The sequence below is a fragment of the Podarcis cretensis genome, assembly GCF_951804945.1.
Source record: "Podarcis cretensis genome assembly, chromosome: 1".
NCBI lineage: Eukaryota > Metazoa > Chordata > Lepidosauria > Squamata > Lacertidae > Podarcis > Podarcis cretensis.
Genome location: NC_137170.1, coordinates 132,420,761 through 132,436,895, shown reverse-complemented (window position 1 = coordinate 132,436,895; position 16,135 = coordinate 132,420,761). Strand labels below are relative to the sequence as shown.

The 16,135-nt window shown below is 43.6% G+C and overlaps 1 protein-coding gene across 2 annotated transcripts in view; it reads right to left on the bottom strand.

The window, feature by feature from the left end:
- PARD3B (par-3 family cell polarity regulator beta) overlaps positions 1-16,135 on the bottom strand; it is a 652,714-nt gene that overhangs the window by 219,127 nt on the left and 417,452 nt on the right. For both annotated transcript variants that reach the window (XM_079976360.1, XM_079976361.1), the window contains one exon: positions 4,577-4,687. In XM_079976360.1, the coding sequence (XP_079832486.1) occupies positions 4,577-4,687 (111 nt within the window). The remainder of the gene's footprint in view (positions 1-4,576; positions 4,688-16,135) is intronic.

The window sequence follows — 16,135 nt, the reverse complement described above, 5'->3', positions numbered from 1 at the left end:
ACCTATTTATCTACTTGCAGTTTGACGTGCTTTCGAACTGCTAGGTTGGCAGGAGCAGGGACCGAGCAACGGGAGCTCACCCCGTCGCGGGGATTCGAACCGCCGACCTTCTGATTGGCAAGTCCTAGTCTCTGTGGTTTAAACCACAGCGCCACCCGCGTCCCATGCAAACAAGCTATCACTCATCTTATCCATCCACCCATCCAAAAATACAGGCAGCATAAAATAATCACTGAGTGCCCAACCAGTAGTACAGGTGGTCGCAGACAGCATGGGTTTGAAGCCAGATATTTCTCAAGTAGCTTGGCTCATCAGATTAGACAGGAAAAAACTGTGGAACTGCATGCATCTGCTAGTACGAAGCATTCCTGCACGTTGCAATGGACTTGTGACGCAGTTGCTAGCTACCACTGCTCCAAGCAATGTGAGCTTGAGAGTGAGGTTATGTAGATATGACAGAGAAAACAGAAATAGCCTGCTTATCTCAAGTCATCCTTTGGGAATTCATTGGATAAGCAAACCCCCCCCCCCTTACAACAGAATTAAAAGGATATGAAATTGCCCAGTGGAAAAAAAAGGTGATATTTCAGCTCTCGTTAATTGTGGGATAAGAATCAAATATGTGAGTTAAAAATATCATCTAGGTTCATCAGCTTCTAAGCACACCTGCTGTTCTCCATTTCAGTCTCAAACATTTCCAGGTCAGAAAGGTGAATAATTATTAGAGAAGATAAACCAGAATTATAAAGGCATTGAACTGACTGTTTTTAATAGGTTCTTACCAATTAACTGTCACTCCAGGGAATACATTCTATTTCAGAGGAGAATTTATCACTAAAAGAAATGTTAACAACAATTATTCCACGTCCAATTGGAACATTAGCCCTAGAAACAGACGGGATCATTCCTTCAAGTCTGCCAACGATTTTGCAAATGACACTGGCCCTTTAACAGATGGGACGCATACTTCTTAGCTTGCCAGGATCCTAATAAAAGACATTGGCTCCTGTAAATGAAGGACACATACCTCTCAAATTGCCAGCATGCAAAGGGGGAGTTAGAAGTTGAAAATTAAGGAGAACCCAGGCTAGCAGTACTAGGCATATGTTACAGAAATTTCAGTACCACCGGTGCAAACCTTGGCCAAATACTAATTAATTTGTAAAAACCACTTATGTATATTCAGGATAAAGATCCATTTCTACTAGACAGACTGTCAGTTGTGCCATAACAGAAACTGGGGGGAAGGTAGTGTTTCGCTTCTCAGTTTGTTTGGCATGGCTGCTGATTTTGTGATTGTCAGATATTGTTAGAAGATTTCATCATTCTTATAAAGCTTTGATCATATTTTTATGTAGAAAATCATGTTATAAACAAACTATAATGAAACAATTTGCTGCACTGAGCAACCAGAACTAATTAACAGAATTAATTTTGTTCATTGCTGGGTGATGTGGTCTTGTATTTTATGACATTTAAAGGATTTTCATTGTTTTTCTTACGAGTTGGCAGTTTATAAATGCCCCAACAAACAAACAAACAAACAATAACCATTAGCCTTCTGGTCACAAGTTGTGACCCACCAAGCTAAATGATGTGCGTACGCCATGCACCACAAACTTACCTTTTCTTGCTCCCTGGAAGATCAGGGCTCTAAATCGCACATGGAGGCTAAATGTTTACAGCTGGCTCCCTGCTGCAAATGTTACCTTCACAACACATAAAAAGTGATGTGACAAAGTAGGCAGGGTCATTCCACCTGCTTGCATGAATGCAATTGTGTGACAAGGAACACCTGAGGAGGGTTCACCTGTACCTGGGACCTGTCTCCCTCCCCCACCAACTCTTTCAGTGCAGAAACAGATGCAGCTTGAATTATGAAGGAAGAGATGGGGTGGGGGTCCTTAATTAAATCCACAAACCTGCCCCTTATCTCCACCCATTAGTTTAGACTAATTATCTTTCAGAGACAGAAGCTAAGCAGGCCAGTGCAAAGGCTTGGGGGAGAACTCACTTTGGGCAGGTTCAAGGAAATCCTAGGTACAGCTGTGGCAGGACAGATTCTAGAGCAGGCATAGGCAAACGCAGTCCTCCAGATGTTTTGGGACTACAACTCCCATGATCCGTAGCTAGCAGGACCAGTGGTCAGGGATGATGGGAATTGTAGTCTCAAAGATCTGGAGCGTCGAGTTTGCCTATGCCTGCTCTAGTGATTTGTAAAGAGGATGTTCAATGCACACAGGGTTCAGACATGACTGTCTGGTTAGGGCCAGAGTTAAGGAAGTTAAATTCCAGCTGCAGTCAACGAAGAATCTCATATGGTTGCTTTCCTTCCAACCTAGCCAACTCCTTGTGCTGTTTGAGAGCCAAAATAATCTGTCCAGAGTGACTGACCTGCAAACAGGTATTTGCCTGAAACCATGAACTTTGGCCCTGTTTTTGCACGGAACCCTTAACCAGTTTGTTTCTGGCTGTTCTGGGGGAAGGGAACATAGAGGTACCACTACTCAGTGTGTTTCCCAACCATCTCCAAGCTACTCCCCCGCTGCCTGCTTTGGGTTGAAATGCCAGAGCATCCAAGCTAGAGATGGCTGCACAGTGATGGTTCACGATGTGGGTTGACCGAAATGAGTGACCTGAGAGTGAGAAGAAGTGTTCCCCTTTTCCAGGGATGTTAGGAATCAAGCATGGGCCTTGTCACTAGTACGGTGAAACATGCTAATAATAGATGCAAGGAAACAAAGGCCGTGTGTAGTGCAGGCTTCCTCAACCTCGGCCCTCCAGCTGTTTTGGGACTACAACTCCCATGATCCCTAGCTAGCAGGACCAGTGGTCAGGGATGGTGGGAATTGTAGTATCAAAACATCTGGAGGGCCGAGGTTGAGGAAGCCTGGTGTAGTGTGTGGTGGACATGTAAAGAGGTAAAAGCTTACTGGGAAATGATACATAATGAGTTAAAGAAAATGTATAAAAACACTTTTGTTAAGAAGAACCGGAAGAATTTTCATTGGGTACAGTGGGGGAAGAGATACCAAAGGGAGAAAAAAATTATTTATGTATGCAACAACTGCAGCAAGAATCCTTTCAGCCTAGAGTGGCTGGCAAAACCCAGCCAGATGGGCAGGGTATAAATAAATTATTATTATTATTATTATTATTATTATTATTATTATTATTAAAAATGGAAACAACAAGAAATACCAATGAAAGGAGAGTGGCAGATGAAGATGATGGACTTTGCGGAAATGTCGAAGCTGACAAGGAAATGACCAGCACGATCAAGTATTCCAAAAAGACTGGAGGAAATTTATACAATATTTGAAGGACCATTGTGAGCAATTAACACTAGCAGGGTTGTGAGAAGACTTGCAATGATAATTATTCTTACCTTTCTATATTGATTCAAAAATTGTGACATTTTGATTGAGTGAAACGTTAAGTTGGAGAATGCTTAAATGCTATGATATCAAGTTTAACTCTAAAAACCAAGAGGCGGGAGGGAGGGGAGTCAAAGCTCGTAAGAGCAAAAGAAGTTAGGTGGATAATGAGGATGTGTTTAAATATTATAAAATGGAAACTCAATAAAAATATAATAACAAACAAACAAACAAACAAAACCAGTGTGTAGCGAAGCAAAGTGAGGCTTGCTGTGGCTCAAGAGTCTGGCAAAAGACTGAGGAGAGCTAAACAACATGGCTGCTAAACAACATGGCTGTCTGGGACTGAGGTGCCATGGAAGCTGTATCTGCTCTGGCTTCTCGCCCATCTTCAATGAACACAGGACAAAGCCTCTCCTCTTCCAAGAGGGGAGGTGTTGTGGGCAGGACGCGATTTCTGCCCCACTCACCTGGCTGGCGCACCAGACCCACAGGTAAGCGCCCACCCAGGCGGCTTGGAGAGGGCGTGGTTTGCAGTTTAAGTTACTGCTGCGCCAGCCATTCCGCCTCATTTTCCGCCTTCTCGTTGCGAGTCACCCACCCTCCACTCCCTTAGAGTTTAGGGCTTAGTTTTCTCTTGACCTTGCTATGGACCTTAGGTTGGTTGCCCAGGTTGCCCAGGGGGGCTGGTAGGAATTTTTCCAATTGGCATTAGGCCTTTTGGTTTTTTCGCCTACCTCGTAGCAATCGTCACAACTTTCTTGGTATTGGCGGTTAGGTTAGGCATTGGAATGTGTTGTTGGTGTGTGGAAGGGCTAGGTGTGGCCATCACCTACCCCTTCAAATTTGGGTATTCCATTAAAGGAATCTGGCGGTCGTGGAGCCTGTCCGATGCCCTGTGTGGCGGGGGGCCATGACACGACCCTCGGTGACATCAGGGGAGAGCTTATAGTTGTATTAGCATCAACAGGCTCCACCTTCTGGTGAATAAACCCCCTTTGGGCTCACCCCTCTCCGAGTGGGTGGAGTCAATCTGTCGTGGTCCAATGCCTAAGCCAAGACCTTCTCACTTGATGTAATCAATAAAGTTGTGGCCTTTTCTTGCCCATTAACCTTATACTCTGTGTCTGTGTGTCTTCATTCCACAAAGCGGGGATCGGGAACTCGAACCACAAAATATACCTGTCGCTCAGACTCACCTTTCCCGCTCCTCCTTCATCTTTTCCAGGTCCTCTTCTCTGAGGGTGCCATGCTTGGAGTTTCCCTTCTGATCACCTCTGGCACCTTTCTCCTCTTTTTTCTTGCCAAACCTAATCAGGAAAGGTGAGATTAAAGGAGGCTTAGAAACAGTGGGCATAAACCCAAACCCACATGATTTAAACAAGTACAGTATAATGTGCTTCTGCTTCTGCTACAAGTTGGATCCTCCTAACAGAGGCTCCATGTTGTGCTCAGCCCCTGAAACTCTTCCCCAACTGGATTGTGGGTAGGGCTTGCCCCGCTCCAAGATGGTGGTGCCACAGTTATGCCAGTGGCCTTTAGCCAACTGGCATCGTGGCAAAGGTTGGGGGTTGGGGGTATAGCGTGTTCTCAATAATAGAGAGCATGTGTTGCGGTGGGGGCCAAAAAGGCCACCCCACTGTTGTTGGGCAAATTGGCCACATGATGTGATTGGGCAAGGAGTGTTGCTGGGGAGAATCTTATGTTGCTAAAGTATGGGAGGGGTCAGAGGTCTTAAATACAGGGCTCGCACCCTGGGGCCTTCTCTTGGGCTGGATCACCTGCCCACCTCTGACCTTGCTATGCCTGTCATGGGGTCGTCTGCCTTGGGGCAGGGGCCTGGGAGGAATTTTGTCCATATGGCTGATTGGCTGGTGCCATTTGGTTTTTGCCTACTGCGTAGCAAATTGTCACAACTTGTAAGGTTGGCGGTTAGGCATTGGTTCAAATTGGTTGGTGGAGGGGTAAGTGCCTACCCCTCCAATGGTGGTGCGGAAAGGGAATTCCGTTAAAGGAATCTAGGGGCTTGCCATCCCTTTCGTCCTAGGCCCTGGCATCGGACTTGGGCCGTGCAAGCCCCAGGGGGCATGAGGGTGAGAGATGAGGGACTGATGTCCAGCTTCATTTCTCCCCAATATGGTTCTCCCTGACTGGCTTCCGCTGGAATCCGGAAGTCAGTTCTGTCCCTGGGGCAAGGACAGATAGTCATAACCAAAGCCTAAGCAGCCACTCACGTGTGTGTATTTAAATAAAGTTGTGGCCAAATTTATGCCAAAAAAATTGATGTGTGAAGTGTGAGTTATTGGGGTGGCCTGGGGGACCTCGAGGCGCAACTATTTGGCAGTGCGACGTAGGGACCTCCTTTTGCTTCGTGCTGCCGAACACCTGCTCACCCGTCCGTTGATTAGGTCATGTTTGGCCTTGCTTTGGACTTCGGTTGGCCGCCTGTTTTGGAACGGGGGCCGGGTAGGAATTTTTTCCAATTTGGCAGATTGGCTGTGGCCACTTGGTTTTTGCCTACCTCTTAGCAATCGTCACAACTTTGTAAGGTTTGGCAGTTAGCCATTGGTTTAGGGGAATCACCTAAATCACCATCACCTGCCCCTCCAATGAATAGAGTACTCTGTTAAAGGAATTCGGAGGTCTGGATCTCGTCCGAAGCCCGGAGAGGGGATAGGGCCATGCCAGGACCCCCGGGAACCCCAGGGGTGAGCATCAGTCAATATACACTGACAGAGATCCCCCTGCTGGTTGTTTACCCTTACAGGGTTCCTGCAGGGTGGGGCAGGAGCCAGATATAGTTTTGATACCAATGCCTAAGTCAATACCAGTCACATTTGTGTATTCCATAAAGTTGTGGCCAATTTGCCCATTAACATTTAAACTAAATTCTATCTCCACTGTGTCTTTATTTCCATGAGGGATGGGTTTTGGGGCTCGGAGCACAACTCCTAAAATAAAGCTGATATGTAACTAAACATTCCTCAGAGTATGAATTAACTAATTTTCCATACACTTGGAGCTTAATTTTTCCAAGACACATGAGTAATGCATGCTAGAGATTTCTCAAGATGTTAAATGAATGGAGTTTTCAGTGCTAAACTATTATTAGCATAAATTTCGAAGGAGCTGAAGGGTCTTCTTTCCCCAGGGACAGCTTGTGTGTAAGTAATCCTTTGGCAGCCTCCAAGCTAACACAAGGAACCACCAAACCATATCTTGGTCTCATCAATAAAAGCTCCTACACATCATGCACGGCCTAAGCTGCATTCTCTTTACCTCTAAAATAAAGGTTATGCGTAGACAGCATCAAACTAAATGATACTACATTGGATGAACAACAAAAAATAATCTACTTTAGAAAAACCACTTTGCAAAAACTCAATACTCTTTTTCATTACGAACAAGTAACTTGCATATGGTAGTGACATAAAAAGTCCTGCAAATAATAGTTTTCAATTGTGAGCATACACACACACACACACACACACACACACACACACACACCTCCTATGCTGAAAACCCACTAAGCATTATGGATTAGAACTACAACTTTTATAACCAAGACTAATGCCTGCAGTTGGAATGTTTTATCTTCTTATTTCGTTATATGCATTATGCTGCTTTTTCTGGCTCAAATTTGCATGTAGTACTGTTTCTTTGAAAATTTGACCATGCAATACGGGATTTTAAATGAGGGAATGCAAATGATATGGAAAATACAAATGAATAAGGATTTTTTTACCAATATATCTCTGACCAGAGGACATTGGGGTGTCCTCCTCTGCAGACTGCCAAATTACATTTTTTTTTATTTTTTTTTTACTTAAAGTAAGAATCACAACATTGGAAACATATAGCACCGAATTAGTTCAGTAAGGAAAACAAATGCCATTGATGAAATGATAAGACATTTTAGGAATTAATTATTTGTGTAGCTCAATACATGCTGAATATTTCATATTTCATTTGCCATTCATCCCTAATGTCATCTATTTAACATAAAGCATTTATCTTTGATTTCCATAGAACTAGGAATTAGAATCGAGATGCAATAGATGTGAGACAACATCTCCCTCAATCTAAATGCTACCTTCTGCCTACTGAACCCTTTTAGATAACTTTACATAAAACTACATGCCCCAAAATGTATCCAATAAGCACATTTCATATTTATCGACATAATCTTCAGGTGATTTTAAAAATCCCGTTCCCCATCTGTCTAGAGAACGTTCTTTTATTCATTAAGTAGGCTCTCCATGGCCTCAAGCATGTTGGCTGAACTATATTTTTCTCTTCAATGTTGGCATTTCTCCAGTGACCAACACTGAGATCTTGGGTTTCACGGCAATCTGATAGAACTCAAGTTACTAATGAATTCAAGCAGTGAGACTATAGCACACCAAAAAAATTAGCCCCTAAAAGGCAACACAGTACCACAGAGTGTCCCTCAAGTGTTCACTGCAGACTGAAAAAGTCTTGCCGAGAAGAAAAAATGTGTACAGTATATAGACAAGATCAGGCATAGGCAAACTTGGCCCTCCAGATGTTTTGGGATGACAACTCCCATCATCCCTAGCTAACAGGACCAGTGGTGTCAGGGATGATGGGAATTGTAGTCTCAAAACATCTGGAGGGCCAAGTTTGCCTATGCCTGGACAAGACAGACACCATCACATGCAAATGCAGTCTGCTTCAGACGGGGTCTGAAAGAGTGGGCCTTTGGAGGTCTTCCTGCATCAGCCCAGGTGAAGTGGAAAGCCTTCTACATACTTTGACTATGGGTACAATTATGACTCTATCAGATCACGAATAACCTGGATTCAGTAATCTATGCTCTGGTCACCTCCGCTGCCTTGTGCATCATTCAGCATCATGAAAGGGCAGAACGTTACTCAGTTTATTATTGTTGCATTTTTACTGCCAGGGAGAGGGAGATGCACATCTTTTGTTGTTTTTTATTCAACCTCGGGTGCCAAAATATGTATTTGTATGTGTATTTGCTGTTGCACCTGAGGCAACAAAATGTCTCGCGTTGCCCATGCCAAGAGTGTATCTGTGTGTGCATGCACACACGTAAGTACATACATATGAACTGGGGGACTGGCTGCTTCTTTTGTTTGCTGAAATGTTTAGCCAGTTGCAGATTTTTTGTTAAATGTACCACCGTTTAAGTCCTTGAACATGTTTTTGAGGGCCCTGCTGCTTTTTATACTGCAACTGAGAAACTGGGGGACCTGACCAAATCAAATCATCATTTTTTTAATGATCAGGAACCATTGACCATGAGGCTGCTGAGAGATGTACTCCAATGACATATGAAGGACCACAGGTTCTTCATAGCTGGTTAGTCTTAAGTGCTACTTCTCTCTTTGCTAGCAGACATGGAAAAACAATTCTCTCCCCTATAAAGTCTTGGGCTCCATTATTACTGCACATGGTGACAGCAGTCACAAAATTAAAAGATGCCTGCTTCTTGGGAGAAAAGCGATGACAAATCTAGACAGCATCTTAAAAAGCAGAGACATCACCTTGCCAACAAAGGTCCGTATAGTTAAAGCTATGGTTTTCCCGGTAGTGATGTATGGAAGTGAGAGATGGACCATAAAGAAGGCTGATCGCTGAAGAATTGATGCTTTTGAATTATGGTGCTGGAGGAGACTCTTGAGAGTCCCATGGCCTGCAAGAAGATCAACCCTATCCATTCTGAAGGAAATCAGCCCTGAGTGCTCACTGGAAGGACAGATTCTGAAGCTGAGGCTCCAATACTTTCGCCACCTCATGAGAAGAGAAGACTCCCTGGAAAAGACCCTGATGTTGGGAAAGATGGAGGGCACAGGGAGAAAGGGACGACAGAGGTCGAGATGGTTGGACAGTGTTCTCAAAGCTACCAGCATCACTTTGACCAAACTGCGGGAGGCAGTGAAAGACAGGAGTGCCTGGCGTGCTCTGGTCCATAGGGTCACGAAGAGTCGGACACGACTTAACAACAACAAATAAAGTCCATGCAGATATTTTCAGTGGCTGTACTCCTTTCACCGGTCTTTCTTCAGATATGGACTTCTTGTTCAGGGAAACTGAAGCCCTGCTTTCTATATATGCTACCAAACGCAGTGCGTGTTCCGCACAAGGAATGGGATTAAAGAAACAGCTGAGAAACCCGATCAGAAAACAGAAAGAGAATGGAAGAAGTGGAGAACACTTCCCTCCTTAAGAGCAGGAATACCACTGGTTTCTACCTCCCTCCATTTCAAGATGGAAGTGGAAAACCAAACATAGAAAATATCTGCTCCCCGTTTTTGTTTGTCTGAGAGCTCTTTAGAAGAGGAGGATTTGGGGGAGATTCTTCGGATCCACACATATTCCCCTCTGAAGGATAAAGCTCGCACTTCGGCAGAATATTCAGAATCCATCCCATCCATTAACACAAGGAGATCACAAACTACACATAGATACTGTAGATCTACAACTTTATAGGTTCAGACAACTTGTTGTTGTTTAGTCGTTTAGTCGTGTCCGACTCTTTGTGACCCCATGGACCAGAGCACGCCAGGCACTCCTGTCTTCTACTGTCTCCCGCAGTTTGGTCAGACTCATGCTGGTAGCTTCGAGAACACTGTCCAACCATCTCGTCCTCTGTTGTCCCCTTCTCCTTGTGCCCTCCATCAGGGTCTTTCCCAGGGAGTCTTCTCTTCTCATGAGGTGGCTTCAGGATCTGTCCTTCCAGTGAGCACTCAGAGCTGATTTCCTTAAGAATGGATAGGTTTGATCTTCTTGCAGTCCAGTGATAATGGAGCCCAAGAAAGTAAAATCTCTCACTGCCTCCATTTCTTCCCCTTTTATTTGCCAGGAGGTTCAGACAACTAATATATGTCAAAACCTAAACAGAGAAAAGTGAATGTGAATATAATTGTATCATGCAACTTTGCAAGTATAATCGAATGCATAGTGTAAAATGGCCTTCAAACCAATTCTGGAAAGGTCTGTATCTAAGAGCAGCTGAGAAGATAGCTTTCTTGACTAAAGCATAGATATTCAATGAATGCCTCATTGCTTCTAGACAGGTCCCCAAAACCCTGGCTATGTTCCATAACATACTTTTGTTCTACCTGCATTAATTTCCTTAGAGTTTCATCTAAGTAGGCCCGGGGTCTAGTATTTGATTTAGCATTTATAGATTTTTTTTAAAAAAGAATATATTATTGCTGGGGTTTTTTATATTATGATAAGGGGGAAAGCAAACATAATAACATATATCAACACAAGTTACATAATAAAAAGGAATGCAGCAGCTACATAATTTACCTCTGCTGTCTCTTCGAATCTGATACTGGTTCTTTTGCATAGAAGAAAAAAGCTTTATTTTTAGAAATGACAATTTTAATTTCAATAACCGCCAATCAAACAATATGGAAAATCACTGCTGCCTGGCGGTACAGTTTCTGTTGTTGCGAGAAACTGGTATGTTCAAATGTGATTAAAAAACTAATAAGCGGTTAGTAAATTTAGAAGAAAATTATTTTTTCCTGCTTTTTTTGGATTCACAGCGGAACTGTGTAAAGTTGTTCAGAACACCTGCTCTACCAAATAAGCAATCTTTGGCCCCAGGTTGGATCTTTAAAACTTTTTTTTTTTTTTGTCTTTTACAAAATCCTTAAAAAGATTTCCCATTTAGCTTTACACCAGAGCAGAAAAGTAGTCAAACGTCTGAAAATGCATCATACCCCCTTTCTCATACTTCGCAAGAATTCAAAGGGTTTGATCCAATGACATTAATAGGACTTGAGGTAATCATGATCACCTCAATCTCACTGATTTCCAAGTATGAACAGGTCTGACTTCAGCCCATAGTATTATCTTATCCCCAGTCTCCTTCCCTCTTTCCATGACTCATGTTACTAAGTGTACCGCAGGCATGGCCAAACTTGGCCCTCCAACTGTTTTGGGACTACAACTCCCATCATCCCTAGCTAACAGTATCAGTGGGCAGGGATGATGGGAATTGTAGTCCCAAAACAACTGGAGGGCCAAGTTTGGCCATGCCTGGTTTACTGGAAGCAGAGGACACCTTCAAAAAATATGGCACACTGCTACAGTTGGTATGATTCAGAGATCACGAATACACTCAAGTGTTGAAGTTCATAAGTGTAAGCTGGGTCTGACTATTGCAGGAAATAGGATGGAGTTCTGTCCTTCAGGTGCAACAGCACTCTGTTGCTTCAGGTGTGGAAAGGTGTCAATCATCTGTGGAAGGCAGCCCTGAAACAGTGGAAGGAACTGACTGCCTTTAGTAGTCATGGTGAACAGGTCTCTTCATCCGGCAGCCGTTCTGTTACTGGTCAAGTTAGAAGGACAGAAGAAAAGGGAACTGAGAGCAATAGCATTAGACAGAAGTCTGATGAGCAACATTAGATTTCTGCTGCCCAAAGATGGAAAGAAGCAGCAGTCCCAATGGAAGACGACTGGCAATTAAAACTGATAGAATATGCAGAGATGGCAAAACTTAATGGGAGACTAAGAGATCAAAACGAGAGACTTTTTTTTAATAGAATGGGGAAAATTTGTTGAATATATGAATTAAAAAACGCTAGAAGGATTGACATAAACACGAGCAGTAAGAAATAAAGGGAGTAAAAAGGTTAAATTTGTAAGTAGATTTGAATGGGTTATGCAGTAAGATAAGGAACCACAGATGGGGAAGAAAAGGGAGGTTGAATTTGTTTAGATTTAGTTTTTGCTGTTGAAATATTGTAAAATGGAAAATTAAAATATCTGAGGAACATTGGGTTTCTGAATGGCAGGCTGGTGCATGAACATGGCTGGAACCAAAAGAGAGCAGCAGAATTGAAGTCCAGCTGTGGTCTATATTGCCTGTATAGATTTTGACCATGGGGCCATATACTGTCCATTGTTCCCAATTGCTCTCAGGGAGAATGCGGTCAGATAACTATTCACGATCTACACAATCACATGGCTGTGGAGACATGAATAAGCAGCACCAATAATTAACTTCCATTAGGGCCCAGGATCCAGAAGTATCACATGATACTGATGGGAAGAGGGTACTTTAGAAAGGGATGTGAGTTGTTGAGTAGGCAGAGGTGGTGACTAGGCCACAATTCCCAGCAAGTATAAACAGAAACAAAAGCTCTTCTGTTTAAGAGAATTCCTTGTGTGATTCCTTCGGAAACAACACCGCACCTCAAAATACCCAGAGATAGAAGTACCGTATTTTTTGCTCTATAAGACTCACTTTTTCCCTCCTAAAAAGTAAGGGGAAATGTGTGTACGTCTTATGGAGCGAATGCAGGCTGCTCAGCTATCTCAGAAGCCAGAACAGCAAGAGGGATTGCTGTTTTCACTGCGTAGCGATCCCTCTTGCTGTTCTGGCTTCTGAAATTCAGAATATTATTTTCTTGTTTTCCTCCTCCAAAAACTAGGTGCGTCTTGTGGTCTGGTGTGTCTTATAGAGTGAAAAATATGGTATTATTCCTCAGGTATGGGAGGAGTGTCAGAAACTGATGGAGCAAACAGTGTCCTTGCAGCCAAAATAGCCAATTCAATGAGCAGAGAAGATACTCAGAAAAGATGAACAAATCTGCTGCCTATTTAATATGTTAAATATTTCAGAATTGCTGTTTCAAAACTGCATTAAAAGAGAGAGAGAGACAGGAATATCAAGTTACAAACACTGTGGCCTCATGCCATCCTGTACAGTGTTTTGGTGACACAGACGGAAGTTTGTAAGGTGCTACGAAGGCAGCTGTAGCTATAAAGCCATTAGTATTCTGTCTACAAGGGAAAGGCAATATTCCAAATGCATTGTGCCTACGAGGTACGCATACGAAAGCAGGAAGGGATTTTCTTTTATGTGACTTGCCACCAGGATTGAAGAAGGAAGAGTCATCCTCACGGGAAAGCTAGCAGTGTACTGTACTTGAGAAAAAAACAATGCAGATACATGAGATATACTCCCCACCAATTTCTGATACTAGCTTTAACAACAACACCCCAAGAACAAGAAGTAGTCTGAGTTCTGGAGTTCCACTTCTGGCTACAGGAATACGAATAAGTGGTATTTGCTACAGCAGTTTAAAGAGCAATTTGTTGTTGTTGTTGTTGAGTCATTTAGTCGTGTCCAACTTTTTGTGGCCCCATGGACCAGAGCACGCCAGGCACTCCTGTCTTCCACTGCCTCCCGCAGTTTAGACCTTGCTTTCCAGCCTTCGCTATGGCAAGGTTGATGAATAAGCTGTGGCTCTTTTTTATTGTTGTTGTTTAGTCGTTTAGTCGTGTCCGACTCTTCGTGACCCCACGGACCAGAGCACGCCAGGCACTCCTGTCTTCCACTGCCTCCCGCAGTTTGGTCAAACTCATGCTGGTAGCTTTGAGAACACTGTCCAACCATCTCGTCCTCTGTCGTCCCCTTCTCCTTGTGCCCTCCATCCTTCCCAACATCAGGGTCTTTTCCAGGGAGTCTTCTCTTCTCATGAGGTGGCCAAAGTATTGGAGCCTCAGCTTCAGGATCTGTCCTTCCAGTGAGCACTCAGGGCTGATTTCCTTCAGAATGGAGAGGTTTGATCTTCTTGCAGTCCATGGGACTCTCAAGAGTCTCCTCCAGCACCATAATTCAGAAGCATCAATTCTTTGGTGATCAGCCTTCTTTATGGTCCCGCTCTCACTTCCATACATCACTACTGGGAAAACCATGGCTTTAAGAGCAACTTACCACCAGTCTTTCCCAATCTAATGCCCCTAGCTATTGTTGAACTACAACTCCCATCAGCCTTGACATTATAGAGCTGCACGGGCTGGGGGGTGTTGTAGTCTAAAACAGCTGTAAGGAACTAGGTTGGAGGAAAGCTGTCTTACATTTATCACCTAACACACACACACCAAATTATGCTTGGTCACATCCACAGAATGGAAGATGGCAGGATCCCCAAGGACGTGGTCTATGGATTCAGGCTTTGGGCACCAGGCCTGTTGGCAGACCAACTCTGCGCTACAAAGATGGCTGCAAACATGACATGAAGGCGGGCAACATTCAGCCCACTGTGTAATAACCCCTTGCAGATAATCACAGTGCCTGGAGACAGGCAGACAGTTCATGCACCTATAAGCAGTGACCAGAGGAGGGATGCGTGATGAGAGGAGGGCCAAGAATAGAATCGTCATTGTACGGCTGCATCGGCACGAACGGAAGCTACTCTCTGCCCCAGCTGCAACAAAACATGTCTCTCCCATATTGGCCTCTCTAGGTCTTGAAAGACCTACACTGGCTCCCAGTATGTTTCCGAGCACAATTCAAAGTGCTGGTGTTGACCTTTAAAGCCCTAAACGGCCTCAGCCGGGTATACCTGAAGGAGCGTCTCCACCCCCATCGTTCTGCCCGGACGCTGAGGTCCAGCACCGAGGGCCTTCCGGCAGTTCCCTGATTACGAGAAGCAAAGCTACAGGGAACCAGGCAGAAGGCCTTCTTGGTAGTGGCGCCCGCCCTGTGGAACGCCCTCCCATCAGATGTCAAAGCGATAAACAACTACCTGACATTCAGAAGTCATCTTAAGGCAGCCCTGTTCAGAGAAGTTTTTAATGTGTGACATTTTAGTGTATTTTTGGTCTCTGTGGAAGCCACCCAGAGTGGCTGGGGAAACCCAGCCAGATGGGTGGGGAACAAATAATAAATTATTATTATTATTATTATTATTATTATTATTATTATTACAGTAACAGTAGGCGCCGTAACTCTTCAACGGTTTGACTTCACCCTCAAAGGCGCACTGCTGTTATCTCCAGAGTCTGACAAATGCCACCAACAATAGCATTCTACGCATTCGAGGTATAAGCTTATTTAAGATGAGAAACAGCTGCCACCTCTGTCCCACCCCAGCTTTTGTTGGATCATGAAGGGCAGATATAAGGACAGGAGGCCCATAGGATGAAAGATTACACTGGCATGGATTAGCTTGGTGTTTCTCCGCTGTTGGACCCCGATAATGAAAGGGCTTCTCTTTGAAAGCACACTTGTAAATGACCCTGGTTTCAACCCCGTGTCAAGTCATGCCGTTGCTGCATCTTTAATTTAAAAGAACATGCTTGTTGATTTCTGCTCAGTGCCTATTTTGCTATGGCTGATTATTTGATTTTATACTATGATTATTGCTTTATGGTTATATATGATGACCATATCCTGGCCTGAGATCGGTTGATATAAACAGGTTAGAGATATTTTAATAAAACAGTTAGTAACAAATGAAAATTGGATCCACCATTTGAATTTGGAATGTGCGATTGTATACAAGAATATTTGTCAATCTATTTTGTCAATTATGTTTTATATCTTCTGAAAGCCGTCCAGAGTGGCTGGGGAAACCCAGCCAGAGGGGCGGGGTATAAATCATAAAATAATTATTATTATTATCAACTTACTAATGTACACAGAGACAATATTTCTATATCTATGCTGACTTGCCCAGGCGATGAGAAGAGCTGATTATTACTCATCCCAGTGACATCATCTTTTCTTTGTTTCCTTTTTAATTTTGAGGCAGGCTTAAGATGAACTTGCTGTTCTGTGAATCTACTTTGTTGCTCCCACGATGGATTTCTTACATGCAAGACCTAAAAGCGGTGGCCATGGTAACATTTCATTTCTGTGCTGAAGAGCCAGTTTCCACATCTCAAATGTGTTGATATTTACTTTGAGGATTAAAGAGCAGGGAGGTCTACAAAGTCCCCAGACTTCTAATGCAGGAAAA